The sequence below is a fragment of the Dreissena polymorpha genome, chromosome 12 (genome assembly GCF_020536995.1).
Source record: "Dreissena polymorpha isolate Duluth1 chromosome 12, UMN_Dpol_1.0, whole genome shotgun sequence".
Lineage (NCBI taxonomy): Eukaryota > Metazoa > Mollusca > Bivalvia > Myida > Dreissenidae > Dreissena > Dreissena polymorpha.
Window position 1 is genome coordinate 46,798,954 of NC_068366.1, and position 20,262 is coordinate 46,819,215.

Genomic DNA, 20,262 nt, shown 5'->3' on the forward strand with positions numbered 1-20,262 from the left:
CCTTTAAGTTGAACATTTTCTTCTACGTTTTTGTAATTTATACTGCGATGAACATCTCTCCTAGCATAAAAATCATACGTCAGCGATTTGGGATGAGAAATAGAAAAGTTTTTAAAAAAGAAACAAACCACTTTGGCGACAGGTGTGAATTTCATTGAATGAAATAACAGTATAAAATTGTACAAAGGCAAAATCCTTTAAAATGCCTTATTTTCGTCTACTTTTTATAAATCATAACTAGATTAACATTTCACCTATCATAACCATCTTACTTAATCAATCTGTGATGAGAAATGAAGAAGTTTTTGAAAAAAATTGTTAGGGCCTTTCAATTTTTCAAAAATTATCGAAAATGAACAAATCCATTGTTCTCTTTCAAATTCCGATAAATTAATAATACATAAGAAGAACAACTACCAAAACCTGAAGCATTATCAACAAAGAAAATAAAAACTTATTTTTATTTACACAAAAAAATATTCAATATGTCTGTTTGCGGCGACCGACTTTGCCCATAATTGATTGCTTTAAAACAAAATGGCCGACAGTAGCTGGAACAGGGAAGAATCTACAGGTACACCGGCATCTCCAAAATCGATGTCACGTGACCCGCGTCCGCCGTTAGATATTATCGCATATCGCTATCGCAAAGACGAGAGTTTCCAATCTGTGTTTAGTTATAGGTCTTTGAAATATATAAGACATATAAGAAATATCCATTATGTTCATGTATTTTCCTATTGCTGGCTATAAATGATTCTGCATAATATCATATTAAATGTGTCCTCATGGGATATTATGTGTTAAACGTACGTTTGTTCTTGATTGATATACAGGCTATGAGACAGCTACAGTGGAACCCCTCTAAACCGAACACCCCCAGGACCGAGAGGAAATTCCGGTTTTGAGAGGTTTCCGGTTTAGAGGGGAAGTTGACTATTTTACTTTCAGAAGGTCAATTACATAGCCTAATGTGGTAATACAATACTTTCAGCAAATTTTAATAGTTTATTTATATATAACATGCATAATAGTGCAGCATCTTGATTGTAGGTTAAGGCAACATCTCTGATTCTTTGATCAGTTTGATTTTGTCTTCTTTTGTCCCTCCACACGCCTTCGCTTAGGAGGAGGTTTGGACATTTTTAGTCTTTGTTATCTTAATTGCCAAGTCGAAAATCTAAATGAATATTTAAATGCAACTGCTTCAAGAACTCTGCAAATCACCATTTTATATGACACTTAATTAGCAATTGTAATAAACAATTCAAAATTAAATAGTAGTAAGCTTATTAAAATTTAGCATGGCTTCCTGCATCTAAGACAAAACACACTAAAGAACCCTATTTTGTTATCAGTAATTATAATCAGTGATATCACTTCTATTGACCAATATGTACATCACAGGCCAAGTCTAGTTAAATTGTTTTGCGATTTTTTCAGTTTGCAAAATTTTCGACCACCTTTATTAATTTCACACGTCTTTAATCCGCTATTCACACGTTTTTGACTCTAGGTCTGAGGTGCAATAAACCGGTCCTCACCAGTTTAGAGAGGTACAATTACGTACGGAATGACCCAATTTTGATCCAAAGAATGACCGGTTTTCGGAATTAAGGGGATTCCAGTCTTAAGGAGATATTTTACGCATGGTTTTATAGGGAAAAAATTTGGACCAGACAATTTGTCCGGTTTAGAGAGGACTCCAGTATATAAGAGGATCCAGTTTAGAGGGTTTCCACTGTACTATGAAAATTCATTATTAGAGATATATTACTCTATATATTCGAGTATGAGTGTTGTTTCTTTATCTGAAATTAAAGCTTATTTTACCAGTGTGTACAAGCAGGACCATATAGCATGCTATCAATTATTTGTTGTGAAAGGCATGCAGCTAAAAGAACATCCCAGGCTGTAAGGCATGTTATTAATTACTTGTTGTCTTAAAGGGACTTGTTCACAGATTGTGGGATGTTTAACCTATTTATGCCTACCCTTGTCAAATAAAAACGCACTTTTTACCAAAACACACATTTAGCGCACTTAAAAGTGCGTTAATTGTGTGTTTTTTGTTAATATGTGCGTTTTCAGTGTTCAAAAGTGCATTTAAGTGCGCTTTTTGTGCGTTTTTACTTTTCAAGTGCGTTATTTTAGTGAAAAAGTGCGTTTTTTGTGTGTTTTCTTCATCTGTAAGTGCGCTTTTGAGTGTAGATGTGAGCAAAATGTGTGTTTTTTATCTAAGAAGTGCGTCTTTTATTTAGGAAGTGCGTTTTTTGTGTGTTTTCTTCATCTGTAAGTGCGCTTTTGAGTGTAGATGTGAGCAAAATGTGTGTTTTTTTTTCTAAGAAGTGCGTCTTTTATTTAGGAAGTGCGTCTTTTATCTTAGAAGTGTGTTTTAAGGTTTACAGATGTGGGTTTTTTCTCACAAAAGTGCGTTTTTCTATTTTGATGTGCGTCTTTTTTAAGCATAAGTTAGTCTTTTATTTCATAAGTGCGTTTTTATCATATGATCTGTTTTAAAAGGATGTATCTAAAAAGACACATGTTTAACACACTTCTTAAAAAGTGTGTCTTTAACAACTGTTTAGCAAATGTTGTACAGAAATTGAACAAGAAACAAAATTGTTGCAGGCTCTAACAATTTATTTACATCAAATGATTAAACATAGACATATATCTCAGTAACCTGTAATAATATAAGGGGCAGTTTGAATAATTACTGGTTGTCCATATTAACCTGTTTAATGTTTACATACTTTATCATACAATTTCAATGCATACCCTATTGCTTACGTTTTAATCTCAAACATTTCTAAAAATTTCCACCTAAATCAGACTGTGTGTAACTAATTAAAAATATTGAAAGTGTCAAAAGTATTATGTGGGCTTGATAGTATCAATTATATTTCCTCAACATAAATAAGTATTTGAACTTTCTTATACTGATATTTATACCCTAATACAATTAATGTCTACCACATTGACCATAAACATACATTTTAAAAGGCAATTAAAATAATATTAATACTATTAATATTATTTGCTAAAACCATTCAGCATGTTATATTTAAATATTTACAATTAAATATAATGTGTTAAGGGTGCTGTGTATTATTCAATAAATATTTTGGTGTTGAAATGACTGCCTTATCAGTATTTCTCAAATTATGCAATTTTTGGCTTAGACACAGCATGGTATCAGATAAGAGAATAGCCAGTCCCTATCAGTCCTCCATCTAAGCCTAACTAAGGGGTGTTGATATACTTTTGATTTGTTCAGGCACCATCTATTTGAGAACACAGATAGGAAGTTATTTTTTGAAAACAAGCAGCATCAGCGACTGACTTTAAGCTAGAATTAAGACTTATTATTCTAGTGTAAAATGTCTTGAAATACTTTCAGCATGAAGTATTGTGTGATTAAAAAAATGTGTATTTACTACAATGTGTAAATCAACAATAAAGGAGATTAAAAGTGGGTGGTTTATAAAGACATATAAAGTGATATGGTCTAGTTCAACAACTGCCTGTATTTTTGGAATACTGAAGAACAGTCTGTTGTAACAGGTTCGTATTTTCAATTCTGCATCCCTTTTTTATTTAGTTTATTGAATTAATTATGATTATTATCATATTTATGTATTGTCACTGGGAGATGTAAATGGATGAGTAAATGTAATGCAATTTTAAAGAAAAACAACACCATTTGAATTATTATGGCTGTATTTTATGGTTATTGTCATCTTAAAGTTATTAATACCTATTTTTGGTCATTAATGAACAGATTTTTCCCCCATATTAAATGAGAACTTTTAAATTTAAAGGTTAAACCCCATGGAAAGAATGTGCATCATCGCATCGCCTGCCAAAAAAGGGAGCAAAAGAGAGACTACCTGATGTATGGACTTGAATACCAGGTTTTACTCTGCACAAGCTGGCCGACATGAGGAGAACAGGAGTGGGAAAACCGCGCCCTCTCCTTGACCAAGAAAAGCTGGATTTGTTTAGAGGTAAAACTATACAGGGTACTGGTTATTGCATTTTGAAAGGTGTCACACTTCCGACCAGTCCACACAGCAAAATGAGACCACGTATCGTAAATTTTCGAACAGTATTTTCTATCAAACGTATTTATTTATGAAAATCGTTAAGTCACATGTGATCAGGGGATTAAAATTGCAAAATAAACAACCAAAAACAACAAGCAAACAAACTAGTTTTGATTTAAATTTATAATGTTTATAGCAACAAGATTACCATAACAGCAATATTCAACACTTACATTATAAAATATCTTTCAGGACCTGATCAAATGAGATCATGCATGAGACGCATCGCGCAAAAGCCATGACAGTATAATAGTTGCAAAGAAGTTTGACCGGCTGGTGGCAGACTTGGAGAGAAAGATGAGAGCTGCACTCCGCTGCCTCAAAGAAATGCTGAAAGACCTTGATTGATATGCATCTTTCTTATGTATATAGCTGTTCGTGTATATATAGTACATGTTATTATAGTATGCTATTATTTTTTGTTTATTTATAATCAAATTATGTTTATATTTATTTCATCAAATTGCCATTGATATTTAATTACTCATGTATGTTAAAAAATGTTGGTGTACATTAAAGTATAAAATTGAATTATCTTGTAATTATTAAAATACACAAATGTATATGTTTATATAATTATTGGTTTTTATTGCATATCTGAATTAAAAAAAACTTTTAACAGCATATAATTGAATCAACTGTTAAGGCAAAAGATGCACCTTTAACGCACATGTGTGCTTTTTGTGAGTGCGTTTTTTGCTGCCATTCATGTGCGTAAATTGTGCGTTTTGTGTGGGTTATAACTGCGCTTAACGTGCGTAAAATGTGAGCTTTTTGTGAGTTAAATGTGCGCTTTTTTATTTAAAAAGCGCACATTTAACGCACATAAAAGCGCACATTTAACACACATGTGCGCTTTTATGTGGGTTATAACTGCGCTTTTCGTGAGTTAAATGTGCGCTTTTTAAATAAAAAAGTGCACATTTAACTCACAAAAAGCGCACATTTAACGCACATAAAAGCGCACATTTAACACACATGTGCGCTTTTATGTGGGTTATAACTGCGCTTTTCGTGAGTTAAATGTGCGCTTTTTAAATAAAAAAGCGCACATTTAACTCACAAAAAGCGCACATTTAACGCACTTAAAAGCGCACATTTTACACACATAAATGGCAGTCAAAAACGCACTTATAAAAAGCGCACGTTTAACGCACATTTAACGCACATAAAAGCGCACTTTAACACACATGTGCGCTTTTATGTGGGTTATAACTGCGCTTTTTGTGAGTTAAATGTGCGCTTTTTAAATAAAAAAGCGCACATTTAACTCACAAAAAGCGCACATTTAACGCACTTAAAAGCGCACATTTTACACACATAAATGGTAGTCAAAAACACACTTATATAAAAAGCGCACGTTTAACGCACATTTAACGCACATTTAACGCACATAAAAGCGCACATTGAACACACTTATAAAAAGCACACGTTTAACGCACATAAAGCGCACATTTATCCACAAAAAGCGCACATTTTCTTGTTTGTTTGTTTTTGTTAAAAACTCACTTGGTATGAAAAAGCGCACAAAAAACGCAGTGCCAATACCGCCACGTTTAACGCACGCAAAACGTACGTAAAACGTACATTTCACACACTTTTTTGAGAAGGGTAGTGGACTCTCCCATTCATCTAAATTGGATCAATTTATTTCCAAAATTAGAGATGTCTTGTATATTTATTTCAAGATTTAGAATATATTACACAAATTCCATTCAGCAAACAGCGCAGACCCTGATGAGACACCGCATCATGCAGCGTCTCATCTGGGTCTACGCTGTTTGCAATGGCCTTTTATCTAGACGCTAGGCATAAATGGGTTGAAATGTGTCATTCAATGGATGAAATTTATAAATGTATTAAATTAAAGAAATTAAAGAAAGAAAAAAGTAATCCACACCTGGGTCCGAACCAATGACCCTTGGAGTTCTGGTAAATGTCTAGCGCTTGAACCACTCGGCCATCCATGCTGTTATAGTTTATGGTGTATTTATATTTTTGATTAGTAATCCTGGTAGTGTAACAAAATATAACGATAACAACAGATCTCCAATTATTTAAGTGTTTTGCGTTTGAAAGGCTTTATAATTTTCAGGTTTTAAAATCGTCAAAAGATGTATATAAAGGATTTTTTTTAGCATGGAAAATGTTCAGTATTATTGTTTCCTCACAAATAACATAACTACAACAAAAATGTGCAAATCTGAAACATTTTAAAACTATTTTGTGAAATGTTTGTCAAGTTACCTGTGTGCAATACCATGAACAGGTCATCCAGTCATGCAGCCTTAAATGCATTTTCTTTCTGTCAGTGTTGGGGAATATAGATTCTACCCGGTACATAAGCCTTAAAGGAAAGGCTTATTTTGGAAATGAGATAGCCAATAAAATCCTCAAAGTAATACATTTTCATATACATTATACTTTTTTTTTTCCTCAATTGGCAAAAGAACCTTGTACTTTATAAAGAAGATGAAAAAATCGCTGTATTTAAAATAAGTCAGATATTAAAATGGTACATTTTGAGTATAAATATAATATACAATACTTAGTAACATATAATTCACTTTTGGTGTAAAATGGCAAGCTTACATTTTTATCAGAGACTGACTGGCTGGTTATACATTTGTACTTACTTTTATTCAGAGAACAACAGTAAGACCATACAAGCAATATTTTTATGAGCATATCATAGTGTAAGAAGCATACTTAATGATGTACCAGCAACACGTGACAATAACTACTATTAAGTGTTTATCCTTTATTAAAGATCACATTGAATTATTCTTATCACTCAGGTCATGGAGTGCTATGTCTGCAAGGGTTTACTGTAAGGATTTGACTGCTACTTCACCATAGGGCAAATTGCTCTTAACATATATTGTCCCCAGTGAGAAAAGGTTGCCCAAAATTACTTCAACACTGCATGAAAGACTTTAGTTGTATTTCATCAAACAACTACATTCAAATTTTAATTCCTTATTTTATGAATCATTTTAAGAAATTTACAGCCATCATTCAGATTTGTTTCGGATTATCAGGTCTTGTTCTTTGATCAAACATTGATATGAACTGGAAGGTGGCTTAAGTAAACCCCTTACTTTGATCAAACATTGATATGAACTGGAAGGTGGCTTAAGTAAACCCCTTACTTTGATCAAACATTGATATGAACTGGAAGGTGGCTTAAGTAAACCCCTTACTTTGATCAAACATTGATATGAACTGGAAGGTGGCTTAAGTAAACCCCTTACTTTGATCAAACATTGATATGAACTGGAAGGTGGCTTAAGTAAACCCCTTACTTTGATCAAACATTGATATGAACTGGAAGGTGGCTTAAGTAAACCCCCTGATCAACTTTGGTATTATGTTGTCATGAAAACATGTTTAGTTCATTGTCCAGTCTGAATTATTGATTTTTGCCCATTACCATTTCATCTGTACTAAAGATCAATAGTTCAAGAGTTCAATAGTTAAAAGTGTATTAACACTCATGGAGTGAATGTTATATAAGGTTCTTCATTAATTTACAGCGATTGGTTATTGAATACATTTCGAGTTTATCTAAATACATTTGAAGCAAGTTAGTATATTCAATTTGCTTATCACAATGTCCCAATTTTGTTTAAAGACAACAAATTAATATGGATGAAGGATGTTTCATCTAATTAATTGATTATCTTTTATTGTACTGCAATTAAAATCTTGACTTCTTCAATAAAATAAACAACAATTTGGTTTCGCTGCTACCCACATTTTAATTCCTTTTTGTTGCAGAACCAATTATGATGTCTGTGTCATATAAACAAAACTGAACAATTAGTGGGTTTTCTTCACTATTCACATGTTGTTTTTGCATGAATGCATTTTTGTTTTTGTATTACTTCTTTTGAACTTTCATACTTTTCTATTCATGAACAATTTATAGGTTTAAAAAAAGTAATGCAATGGTATATACTAGCTTTAATGAAATGCAAAATTTAGTTGTTGCAGTTCACATATGTTTGCTTGTACCAGTAACAGAGATTTCAGTCAACAGTATTGTGCAAACCACGTTTACTTAAAGCGCTTTTTTAATAAGTAAATAATGTCATAAATAGAAGATGGAAACTACCAGCTCAGTTTTGCAGACTTTGTAAACATTGTTATCAAGTAGATTGCATGCAGGAGGGGACTTCTGAAAGTAGCGGTACAGCCAAGGCAAATATATAATATTTACCCAAAATTAAAGCACTGAAGGCCTAGAGTTGTTTGCTATTGCATAACCTATACCGGTATTATACTTTTTGACAGCATATATAATATGATAACAATCAGTATTATGAGAACCAGTTAATATAAGTTATTTGCAATCACCATTTAATCAATATTGTTGGCATATTGAATACCTATTAGTATAATTACGCTTCGAATGTAAATTCATAATGTTATCTTTTACTCAAATCAATAAACTATTGAGTTGATCGTATGTTTGAAATTATGATGTGCGTTGAATCAAGCGTTCCTAATCGATTAACAGCTTTGTGCAACCCTAAGTTATTACATTAGCAATATCAGAGTAATTGCCCTAATTGTGATTGTATGGTGAAAACATCAGAGTAATTGCTTTTTGTTTAGGAAACAAGAATTTACAAGATATATACAAAATTATATCCTGACTTAAAAAAAGGTAGCAAAATTTATAACATACCCACAGCATGAAAAGTGTGTTATTAAAAGTATGTATATTCAAACCAAGCAATAGTGTTTGTAGATAAAAATTGAACTTGTACTAGTACACGGTGCCTATACCACGTGACTTTTTAAGATCTGTGTGGGGAGTTAAATGTCAACAAAAGCACGACAAAGGTAAGATTTTTAAGGATAACTTTTTTAATATGTCATCATTTTCAATGGGATAAAGTGGAGAGCCCGCTCATTCATGAGAGTTTTCTATAGGTATCATGATTTTGTAAAACAAATTAATATTTTTTCAGTAAAGTGCAACCGCGTGTTTGAGCGGTTAGAAAAAGGTAGGATCAGTGTGGGGACATTATTTTATTATGACACAGAAACATCATCTCTCGTGAAATAAAGCAATAAACTTTATGGGCGGAGCTTACACTATATCATTTTGCATTCTTTTTTCAGGTTTCTTTAATATATTTATGAAAACAAAATCAAGAAAAATATTCTAACAGTAATATGATCTGTGTGGTATACGTGTTTAGAAGGATCTGTGTGGTATCCGTGTTTCTACAATTTACGGATAAATTGAGATAATAACGACAATATATATTTTTTTAATTAATTTCAATTATTTCAATACAACAATTACTACTACCACTACTACTACTACTACTACTACTACTACTACTACTACTACTATTACTACTATTTCTGCTACTACTACTACTACTACTAATACTGCTACTACTACTACTACTACTACTACTACTACTACTACTACTACTACTACTACTACTACTACTACTACTACTACTACTACAACTATTACTACTACTAGTAGTAGTAGTAATAGTAGTAGTAGTAGATCTATTATTATTATTTAAAAATTCATTCATTTCAGTAATCACCTATTTGGCACTAGTGAGCGGACAAGGGTTAAGGGAAGAAAAAATAGAGGAAACAGTTTCACGAGACAGGAATGCTATACAGAAGGGGACACTAGGAGTAAGGTGGGAGCGGGCGAGACGAAACGATAGCAAACTGTTGCCAACAATAAGAATGCGGATAGACGAACACAATGAACATTTTAATTCTGACACAAATTCTGCAATAGAAATTGTGTCAAATATTACACAGGTTGACAAAAAGCAAAGGCATGTTCTTTCCTGAGTAGTACGTATGTTTTAAAATCAAATTTGGAATGCAAACTGATAAAACAGAATCCACCAGACGTATTGGCTTGTCATTTTGTTGTTATTTAAATTTAAGGTAAACGGTATGTTTATTAAAAACAAAATACTGGTCATAGTAGAAACATATATATATATGTGTGTGTCTGTGTGTTTTATTTCATATTTGGAATTCATATTGTTGCATTAGTTTATTACATAGTATACATATTGACAATCATTCGCAATGTGTTGGTGATAATGTCATGTTATAAATTATGTCGTTGTATTCAGTGTAACAAGTGTATGCTTATCTTTAGCGTTAATTATTTTGAAGAGAATATAAAAAGTAAATGAATAAATATTATATTATATGATTATATATGTAAGATTCTGTGTTGTGGATGGATGCAGCTCTGAAGAATGTCAAGACATATTTCGAATTAAGGAGTATTGTATTGTATACACAACCACTTTGCATACATTGTTTACTGTCAATTACCACGGCCTAGAGTAATTATAAGCAGGCAGTTAATTATGTAAAGCAATCGTGTAAAACCCTAGTATTAGAAACCCTGGCTGCTTATGATTATCGAACTAGCTCGTGACAGCGGTATTTAAAATTGAAACCAACGAAAAAACATCGCAAAACTTTAATCAAGTTATAATTAAAAAAGAATCACAGATTCGATAATACAAATCACAGATGCGATATATTAATGAATAACGTAAATCCAAATTATTGCACAATTATTTTAAGAATGATTTCAAACACACAAACGAACTAAACGAAACCTAAAAATTAATCAAATTCGGATAACTTTTGAATCATTTTGAAAAGTAAAGTAAAAGTAAAACAACGAATAAAATAACGTAAAACGATAATGAAGTTACACAGACACACTGTAAACCATTATGATTTTTAATCAGTATTCACGGATTTATGTGAAGTCCTCACGTATCGAGAAAGGTTTGTTTTGCGTTTGTACGTTTTGAAACACTCATCACTACTGTAACACTTGTCATGCATGTGGGTATTGACGTGCTCTCTGAGGTCATTCTCACTCCTAACTGCCAACCCACACTGGTAACATTTCACCAATCCCTTTTTTTTGCACTTTTCTCTCTAGCCACGAGTAGGTACTTGTCCGCAAAGCTTCTGCCGCACTGTACACACATGCGACATTGGGGTCCTTTGTTCGTTGAAGCCTTTTAAGATTGTAGGCATCCTGAGAAAAAAACAACATATTTTATTCACGTGACATTTCAATGCGTAAACACGCTATTTAAAAAATGTAAGTATCTGAGGACACGCGTTCGTTAGTTTTAAATTACAAACGATTTGACGATTATTGAGTTATTTCAAAATATATGATGACCTAAGCGATGAGATATATTGTATATTTGTGTTGTTTCAAGAAAATCCGTTCATCTGGTTAGCATAACTGTATAAAAATGTAACTATTTTTAAGGTATTTAATCTTACCTGAAATGCTTTCCCACAGCAGTTATAGTTTCCAGAGTTAGCGTGTCCCCTAATGTGGCGCAATAATCCAGCTCTGGTCTTCGACATTTTCCCGCATTCGGAGCATTGAGCCATACCTTAAAGCAAATATAATATCAAAAACAAGGGACAAAATTGTCACAAAACCAGGTTTTCATTGTGAAAAAAAATCTGATAAAGGGAGAAAACTCAAACTGAACTTTTGAAATGAACAAACAAAATTAACCCCCTTTGTAAGTTTGTTTTTAAAAAAATCTATTTTTAGTCGTGGCGACCTTGACATTGGAGATATTGACGTGATTCTTTCGTGCGACACACCGTCCCATGATGGTGAACAAATGTGCCAAATGATTTTAAAATCTGACAAATCTCACAATGAATGACATAGTTATGGCCAGGACAAGCTCATTTATGGCCATTTTTGACCTTTGAACTCAAAGTGTGACCTTGACCTTGGAGATATCGACGTAATTATTTCGCGCGACACACCGTCCAATGATGGTGAACAAATGTGCCAAATGATTTTAAAATCTGACAATGAACGACATAGTTATGGCCCGGACAAGCTTGTTCCGCCAGCCAGCCAGCCCGCCCGCATTCGCCAATCTAATAACCAGTTTTTTCCTTCGGAAAACCTGGTTAATAATATACGATACATTACTTCACCTGACAGTAGTGTTTGGCGCCAAAATAAAAATGGAATTTGATACAATAACAAAAAGTGTACACTTATTTAAGGTAAGCATGGACTTGTCATCGATTTAAGATGCTCCAGCGTAAGATTTTAATATTATAACGGGGATTGTACAGAATGCCTGTAAATCATAATTATGTATTAGTTCAACAAGCGGTGCAAGCGTAGTGTATAGCCATTATGTGTTTTACATGCTAGCGCATTTAAAAATCCCGTTTCAAATACATTGTTGACAAGCATTTTTTTAAACAACTAAATAGAACTGAAAAACTGAAAAACCGTATACCACACAGATCCGTTGAAAAACGTATACCACACAGATCATATAACTGTAAGAATAGTTTTCTTGAATTTTGTTTCGTAAATAAATAACAGAAACCTGAAAATGGATGCAAAATGATATAGTGTAAGCTCCGCCCATAAAATTTATTTCTTAATTTCACCAGAGGTGATGTTTTTGTGTAAAAAAAAAAAATGTCCCCACACTGATCCTACCCTTTTCTAACCGTTCAAACGCGGGGTTGCACTTTACTGAAAAAATACTTATTTGTTTTATAAAATCATGATACCTATAGAAAACTCCACTTTATCCCATTAAAAATGGTGACATATTAAAAAAGTTATTCTTAAAAATCTTACCTTCGTCGCGCTTTTGTTGATATTTTACTCCCCACACAGATCTTAAAAAGTCACGTGGTATAGGCACCGTGTAGTAGTAGTAGTACAGGACACACTTGTCCTGTATGTGTCCCCAAAAGACTGTCTTATTATGAGTTTATTTCTTCACCATTAAAATATTTGATATGTTAATGTTTGTTATACAGTCAAACCTGAATTCAGCAGTCAGTCAAGGGAAATGACCAAAGTGACCGTTGTCCACAGGTGACCGTTGAATTCGGATCACAATTTTAAGATGGTTTGTCAGTTGGTAGTATTGCTACGTCGTTACCCCACCCAGTCGTTTGCAAACAGTGTAAAACAAATGCTCATTGCTGTTAACTAAGCATAATAACAGAATTAACTTACATTGAATAATAAAGAATAATATCTTATATATTGATTTAATTTCATATTGTTATTAAACTAAAGCAATGACTTTATCAACGCTATTATAATTGTTTAATCATGCATCTCGATCATTCTGTAAATAAAGCTTGTCACGTGCCGTTGACGCCACGTCCGTACAAGACTAAAAAGCGGATTCGCTGTCATTAACCGATAGTACGGTGTAATTGTACCGTTCTAATTCAAAGAAAAAGACACAAAAAGTTTGTTAAAATTTATTCGTACTCAAAAATCACACAAAAAGCATTTTAATTTAATTTTTATTTTTTTTATTTTTTCGCGACTCGAGATGACAGATGCGTGACCGTTGATTTCAGTTCAAACATGAATTTAGGAGTGGAATATAGTGGCCGTTGGCCGTTATGGACAGGTGGCCGTTAAATTCAAGTGTAATATAGAGTGTTTTTCGTCGGGGGGATTCCAGACTGACCGTTGTCTGCAGGTGACCGGTAAATTCAGGTGGCCGTTAGGTCAGTTTCGACTGTATATGCAATTTTCTTTCTGCAAGGGGACAACAACAACGAGCGAGGCATGGTATAGGGGAGATAACCATGGGTTATGGTTAGGTTAGGGCTGGCTTAGGGGTCAGGTAAGGGTTAAGGTTAGGGTTTAGGCTAACCCTAACCCAAACCCGACCCCGAACCCTTACCCTTACCCTAACCCTCTAACCCCCCCATGCGCATTACAATACCATGCCTCGATCGTTGTCATTGTCCCTTTCCCAGTAGTAGTACAGGACACACTTGTCCTGTATGTGTCCCCAAAAGGCTTATTATGAGTTTATTTCTTCACCATTAAAATATTTGATATGTTAATGCTTGATAAACATGTAATTTTCTTTCTGCACATTCAAATCACACTTTCAGACCTGCATCATGCGAAAATGGGTCTTTTGGCATTTTGTCAAGCGAAGCTCAATACCAGTCTGTGCAATTGCGCAGTTTAGTCAGGAGCTATGGCTATGCTGTCCACTATGAATCAGGCAAGGTTTCATGGTGTCATTAGGCATCGTCTGACCTGACTGAGAGATGCCCAGACTGGGCTATTGCAACGCTGGATGCATATGGCATAAGACCAATTTTTGCATGACCAAAGTATCTTAATATCTCATTTTGTCTTGTTAATGGAATATTATAGTACAATACTTTTCGATAGAAAATTTAAATCAAACTGTGTTATTTATAGCAAACTTGCAAATTCAGGCTTTCAAGTACAATTTCCAGACTGGCTGAGTAAGGAAAACATTTGTGGTTAGATAATAAAACGATTTCCTGTCAACATGACACTTCAGTTTTAGTTAGTGTTTGCGTTCTCATGGTGAAAAAAATACTGTGTTATCAACATTGATGGATAGTCGATTGTCTTCCTGTGATGATTGAGTGACCGAGCACTGACCCACACTGGGTCAGCTGACGATTTATTGCATAAACTTGATAATCTTGGGGAGGATTCTACAGGTAGTTGATGTATCAGGTTTTAGTTCTGACCAGAAATTCTATGAGATTGATTTTAATGCTTAATTGTAAATGGGCAAACAATGTGTGGTATGAACATGCAGAGAGTAGTCAGGGATTCCTTACACAGAACAGTGTTACATCCTATACGCTGTACACAGATACAGTGATGTGGCCAAAATTCGTGGGGATTTTTCTTGAATCAACCAATTAAAAATTCAAATGTATTCATTTGGGTCTACTGGCTTTATGTTAAGGTATTAAAGGTGAAAAGCTAGGTTAAACAGCTACGCCGAAAAATATGCATGAATGAGAATACAATCTATAGTTTACATCAAATTGATTGCAACTGTGAACAGTTTGCAGACAACAATAAGGTTATAATTCAAGAAATAGCTCAACAATATAGGGTCAGAACCACCATTTTTATTAGCTCGACTATTATATATGAAATATATATAGTTGAGCTATCCTACTCACCCCGGCATTGCCGTTCCCGTGTCCGTTTGCGTGCAAATGTTAAAGTTTGCGTACTACCCCAAATATTTTCTATGTCCTTTGACATATTGCTTTCATATTTTGCATACTTGTTTACCATCATGACCCCAACCTATAAACAAGAGCAGACAACTGTATCAAGCATTTTGACAGAATTATTGCCCCTTTTATACTTGAATATGCATATTGTTGATAAATCTATGTAAAGTTTGCGTACTACCCCAAATATTTCCTGTGTCCCTTGACATATTGCTTTCATATTTTGCATACTTGTTAACAATAATGACCCCAACCTATAAACAAGAGCAGACAACTGTATCAAGCATTTTGACAGAATTATTGCCCCTTTTATACTAAGAATATGCATATTATTGATAAATCTATGTTAAAGTTTGCGTACTACCCCAAATATTTCCTGTGTCCCTTGACATATTGCTTTCATATTTTGCATACTTGTTTACCAACATGACCCCAACCTATGAACAAGAGCTGACAACTGTATCAAGCATTTTGACAGAATTATGGCCCCTTTTATAACTTGGAATGTGAATATTATTGATAAATCTATGTTAAAGTTTGACAAAACAACACTTACCTTACATGCCACAATGCACTCCACCCAAACCATCCCCCATGCCCCCGCAGAACCCCCCCCCCCCAAAAAAAAAATAATTTTTTTTTCTTATTTTTGAAAGATCATCTATTAAATGATCACACACCCACATTATACCCCCCCCCCCCTCTCCATGATGGCTTACGTTATACTGTCAAGCACTTGAATAGTCGACACTCTGACAGCTCTTGTTGTAGTTTGATTTGATTTGATTTGTTTACAAAAGGGACAAATTTCAGGGCAGGGATCTCATTGTTCATCCAATCTTTAATATTTTTGCAAAGTTCCCACAACATAACATATAGTTTTAAAATATACATATCCTTCACATAAGGCTTTTCAATAGCACTCTGTGTTTGCCTCTCTGGCAGGTTTACACACAGACTCGTGTAGTGATCTCAGGGAGCCATGCCAGTGGTAGAGGGCGCCCTACACGGTCTCCCGCCGGCGACAGGGCTGTACGACCCGCGCTATGAGAGTGATGCATGTGGGGTCGGCTTCGTTGTCAGCATCGATGGCAATAGGTCACACAAGGTATGGCTGGGGAATGATAGATATTATCTTCAGATTGGGAATTATGTTTTTTTATAATTGCTTGGCAATCAATTACACTAACCCCTCTTAATATTCCTGCTTATGTGTTTTTGCATGATTGTTCAGTTTTAGGGCTCATTTTATTTGTTCACAAGCTTTTGGAATGAAATTGACACAACTTTCTTTCTTGTTGGGAATTTTGGAGCAGCACTTTTTTTCACAGGATTTTTGCAGAAAATAGAAAATATTACAAAATATGGTTGGCTGTCCCAAATGTACAGGTACTTAATAAAGAAGGAAAAAAATGCTGAAATGAATAGCCCACTCAGTCTGTTAAGTTGTTGATTGAGACTAGCATTTGCATTTAAGCTGGCAACATTCCCCAGGGATCCACACTCTTGCTACTTATTCCCACAAATCACATTAGTTTTCCTGGAAATCAATTCTCCAGCTCAATATTAAGCTCTGGTTATTGACAGAGAAGACATAAGGCTCCTCAATGTGTCAAATCTAGTTTATGTGGCCAGTCTGTCTAAACAATGTTGGGAAGAGCAGTAGAATAATAAAAGTTATCAAATTTTGCTGGAAGTTACAGAAACAATATATTAATAATGATATTGATTCTGTGTTTCATTTCCAGGAAGGATATGTATCTGTTCTCGTGCAGGCGTTCAGTATATTAACATGTCTAGAACAATGTAGTTGTAACTGATGTGGTACCCGTTATTGTCTGTACCTGTTCCCTTACATACAAGATGCTGTTCACAACAGGTTCTGCAGAAGTGATTATGTGAGGTTGGGTGGTGAGGTCATGTTAGGAAGCATGTTATGTTTTCCCCCCAGCTTTAATCATTTAAACAGAGTTTTGTTAGATGCTCATGTATTTCCTATACTGTATATAACAAGCTGCTTGTGACAGAATTAACTTTTCTGAGTACTAAATCTCCCCTTCATTATACTGGACATGAACCTGAGTATATTTCAGTAATTAAATAGATCAGATATTCATTTAATGAAGAAGATAGCTGACGATTCGTTATAGCCAACTTCATTTGGAACCAAGCTGTCCGCTATACACTGCTTGTAGAACAACTATGGGAAAAAATTATTATTCAATAATGTAACATATGAATAACTAATAAATCACAATTATGTTAGACTATTTTTTTTTATTTCCATAAAATCATGATTATCTTTTATATCTTAAACTGTTTTGCTTTCTTAATCTGATGTCACAATGTCAATGTCTAGTTTATATAGAGCTATAACGATTGCACCCTCAGTGATATTGCGGTGATCAGCTATTTTGTCTAAGTGTCACTGTCTTTGTTACATTGAGCTATGCTATCATGATATCACTATCAGTTACAATTAGCTATGCCATCATGATATCACTATCTGTTACAATTAGCTATGCTATCATGATATCACTATCATCACTATCTGTCACAATTAGCTATGATATCATGATATCACTGTCTGTGTTACATTGAGCTATGCTATCATGATGTCACTATATGTGTTACAATTAGCTCTGCTATCATTATATCATTATCTGTGTTACAGTAAGCTATGCTATTATGATATCACTATATGTCTTACATGGAGCCATGCTTTCAGTATCACTATCTGCGTTACATTGAGCCATGCTGTCTTGATATCACTACCTGTGTTATATTGAGCTATGCTATCATGATATCACTACCTGTGTAATATTGAGCCATGCATTCATGCTAAACTGCAGCCTGTGTAACATTGAGCTATGCTACATGTATCATGAAATCAATACATATGTTTTATTTAGCTAGGCTATCATGATATGATTACCTCTGTTACATTAATATCACTTCCTATGTTCCATTGAGCTATGATATCACTACCTGCATAGACTTATGCTTTCATATTATCACTACCTGTGTAACATTAAGCCATGCTATAATGATTTCACATCCTGTGTTATATTGAGCTATGCTATCATGATAGCACTCCCTGTGTTATATTGAGCTATGCTATCATGATATCACTATCTGTGTTACAATAAGCTATGCTATCATGATATCGCTTCCAGCTTTACACTGAGTCAGGATGTCACAACCGGTGTAACATTGAACCATGATATCACTGCCTGTGTTATATTGAGCTATGCTATCATGATATTACTACCTGTGTAATATTGAGCCTTGCATTCTTGCTATAACTGATTGCGTAACATTGTGCTATGATATCATGGTATCAATACATATGTTTAATTTAGCTAGGCTATTATGATATGATTACCTCTGTTTTATTAATGTCACTTCCTATGTAGCATTAAGCTATAAAATCAATACCTGCATCAACCTATGCTTTCATATTATCAATACCTGTGTAACATTAAGCCATGCTATCATGATTTCACATCCTGTGTTTCATTGAGCTATGTTATCATGATATCACTTTTGTGTTACATTGTGGTACACTGTCATGATATCATTTCCTATGTTTAATTGAGCTATACTATCATGATATCGCTACCTACAGGTGTTACATTGAGCCATGCTATCATGCTATCGCAACCTGTGTTACATTGAGCTATTATATCATTACCTTTGTTACATTGAGCTATAATATAAAGATACCACTATCTGTGTTACCTTAAGCAAAGATCACTACCTGTGTAACATTGAGCTATGCTCTCATGATAAAGCTATATGTTTGACATTTAGCTATGCTTCCATGATAACACTACTTGTGTTACATATAGCTATGCTTCCATGATATCAATATCTGTGTAACATTGAGCTATGGTTTCATGACATCACTATCTGTGTAACATTGATCTATGGTATTATGATAAAACATTTTTTGTAACCTGTATTAGATTGAACTTTGCTATCATGATACCATTACATGTGTTACATAGAGCTATGCTATCATGATATCGCTATATGTGTTACATTGAGCCATGCTATCATGATATAACTTCCTGTATTACATTGAGCTATGATATTATGCTATCACTGCCTGTGTTAAAATGAGCTATGCTATCCTGATATCTCTACCTGTGTCGCATGGAGCTATGCAATCATAATATAACTATCTGTGTTACATTGAGCAACGCTATCACTACATGTGAAACATTTAGCTATGTTATCATGATTTCACTATCTGTGTTTATTGAGCCATGCTATCATGATGTCACTACCTGTGTTACATAAAGCTATGCTATCATTATATCACTTCCTGTGCTTCATTCTGCCACGCTATCATGATATCTTTACCTGTGTGACATGGAGCTATGATATCATGCTATAACTACCTGTGTCACACTGAGTTATGCTATTATGATATCACTACTTTTGTTACATTTAGCTATGTAATCATGCTATTAATATCTATGTAACTTTGGGCTATGCTATCATGATATCACTACTCTTGTTACATTGAGCTATGCAATCATGATATCACTACCTGTGTTACATGTTGCTATGCTATCATGATATCTTTACCCTTGTAACATCGAGCTATGCTATAAAGATATCACTACATGTGTTTCATTGTGCTATGCTATTATGCTATCACTGCCTGTGTTTCATTGAGTTTTGCTATTATGCTATTTGTCATGTATCATGTATTACATTATTTCTGCTATAATGATATCTCTTGCTGTGTTACATTTAGTTCTGCTATCATGCTATCACTACATGTTTTACATAGAGTTCTGCTAGTATGCTATCACTACCTGTGTAACATTGAGATCTGCTATCAAGATATCACTTGCTGTGTTACATTAGTTCTGCTATCATAATATCACTACTGTGTTACATTGAGTTCTGCTATCATGATATCACTACATGTTTTACATTGAGTTCTGCTATTATGCTATCACTGCATGTGTAACATTGAGTTCTGCTATAATGCTATCACTGCATGTGTAACATTGAGTTCTTCTATTATGCTATCATTACCTGC

General features: G+C 34.0%; 1 protein-coding gene across 6 annotated transcripts in view; it reads left to right on the forward strand.

Moving 5' to 3' along the window:
- Positions 1-20,262, forward strand: part of LOC127852221 (uncharacterized) — a 127,468-nt gene that overhangs the window by 3,035 nt on the left and 104,171 nt on the right. For 5 of the 6 annotated variants that reach the window (XR_008036139.1, XR_008036140.1, XR_008036141.1 and 2 more), the window contains exon 2: positions 16,149-16,311. Coding sequence is in view for 3 of the 6 variants with exons in the window: in XM_052386101.1 (XP_052242061.1) it covers positions 16,186-16,311 (126 nt within the window). In the remaining 3 variants the exon portion in view is untranslated. Of the gene's footprint in view, positions 1-1,053; positions 1,134-16,148; positions 16,312-20,262 lie in introns of all 6 variants that reach the window. The other variant, XM_052386102.1, reaches the window with a different exon arrangement.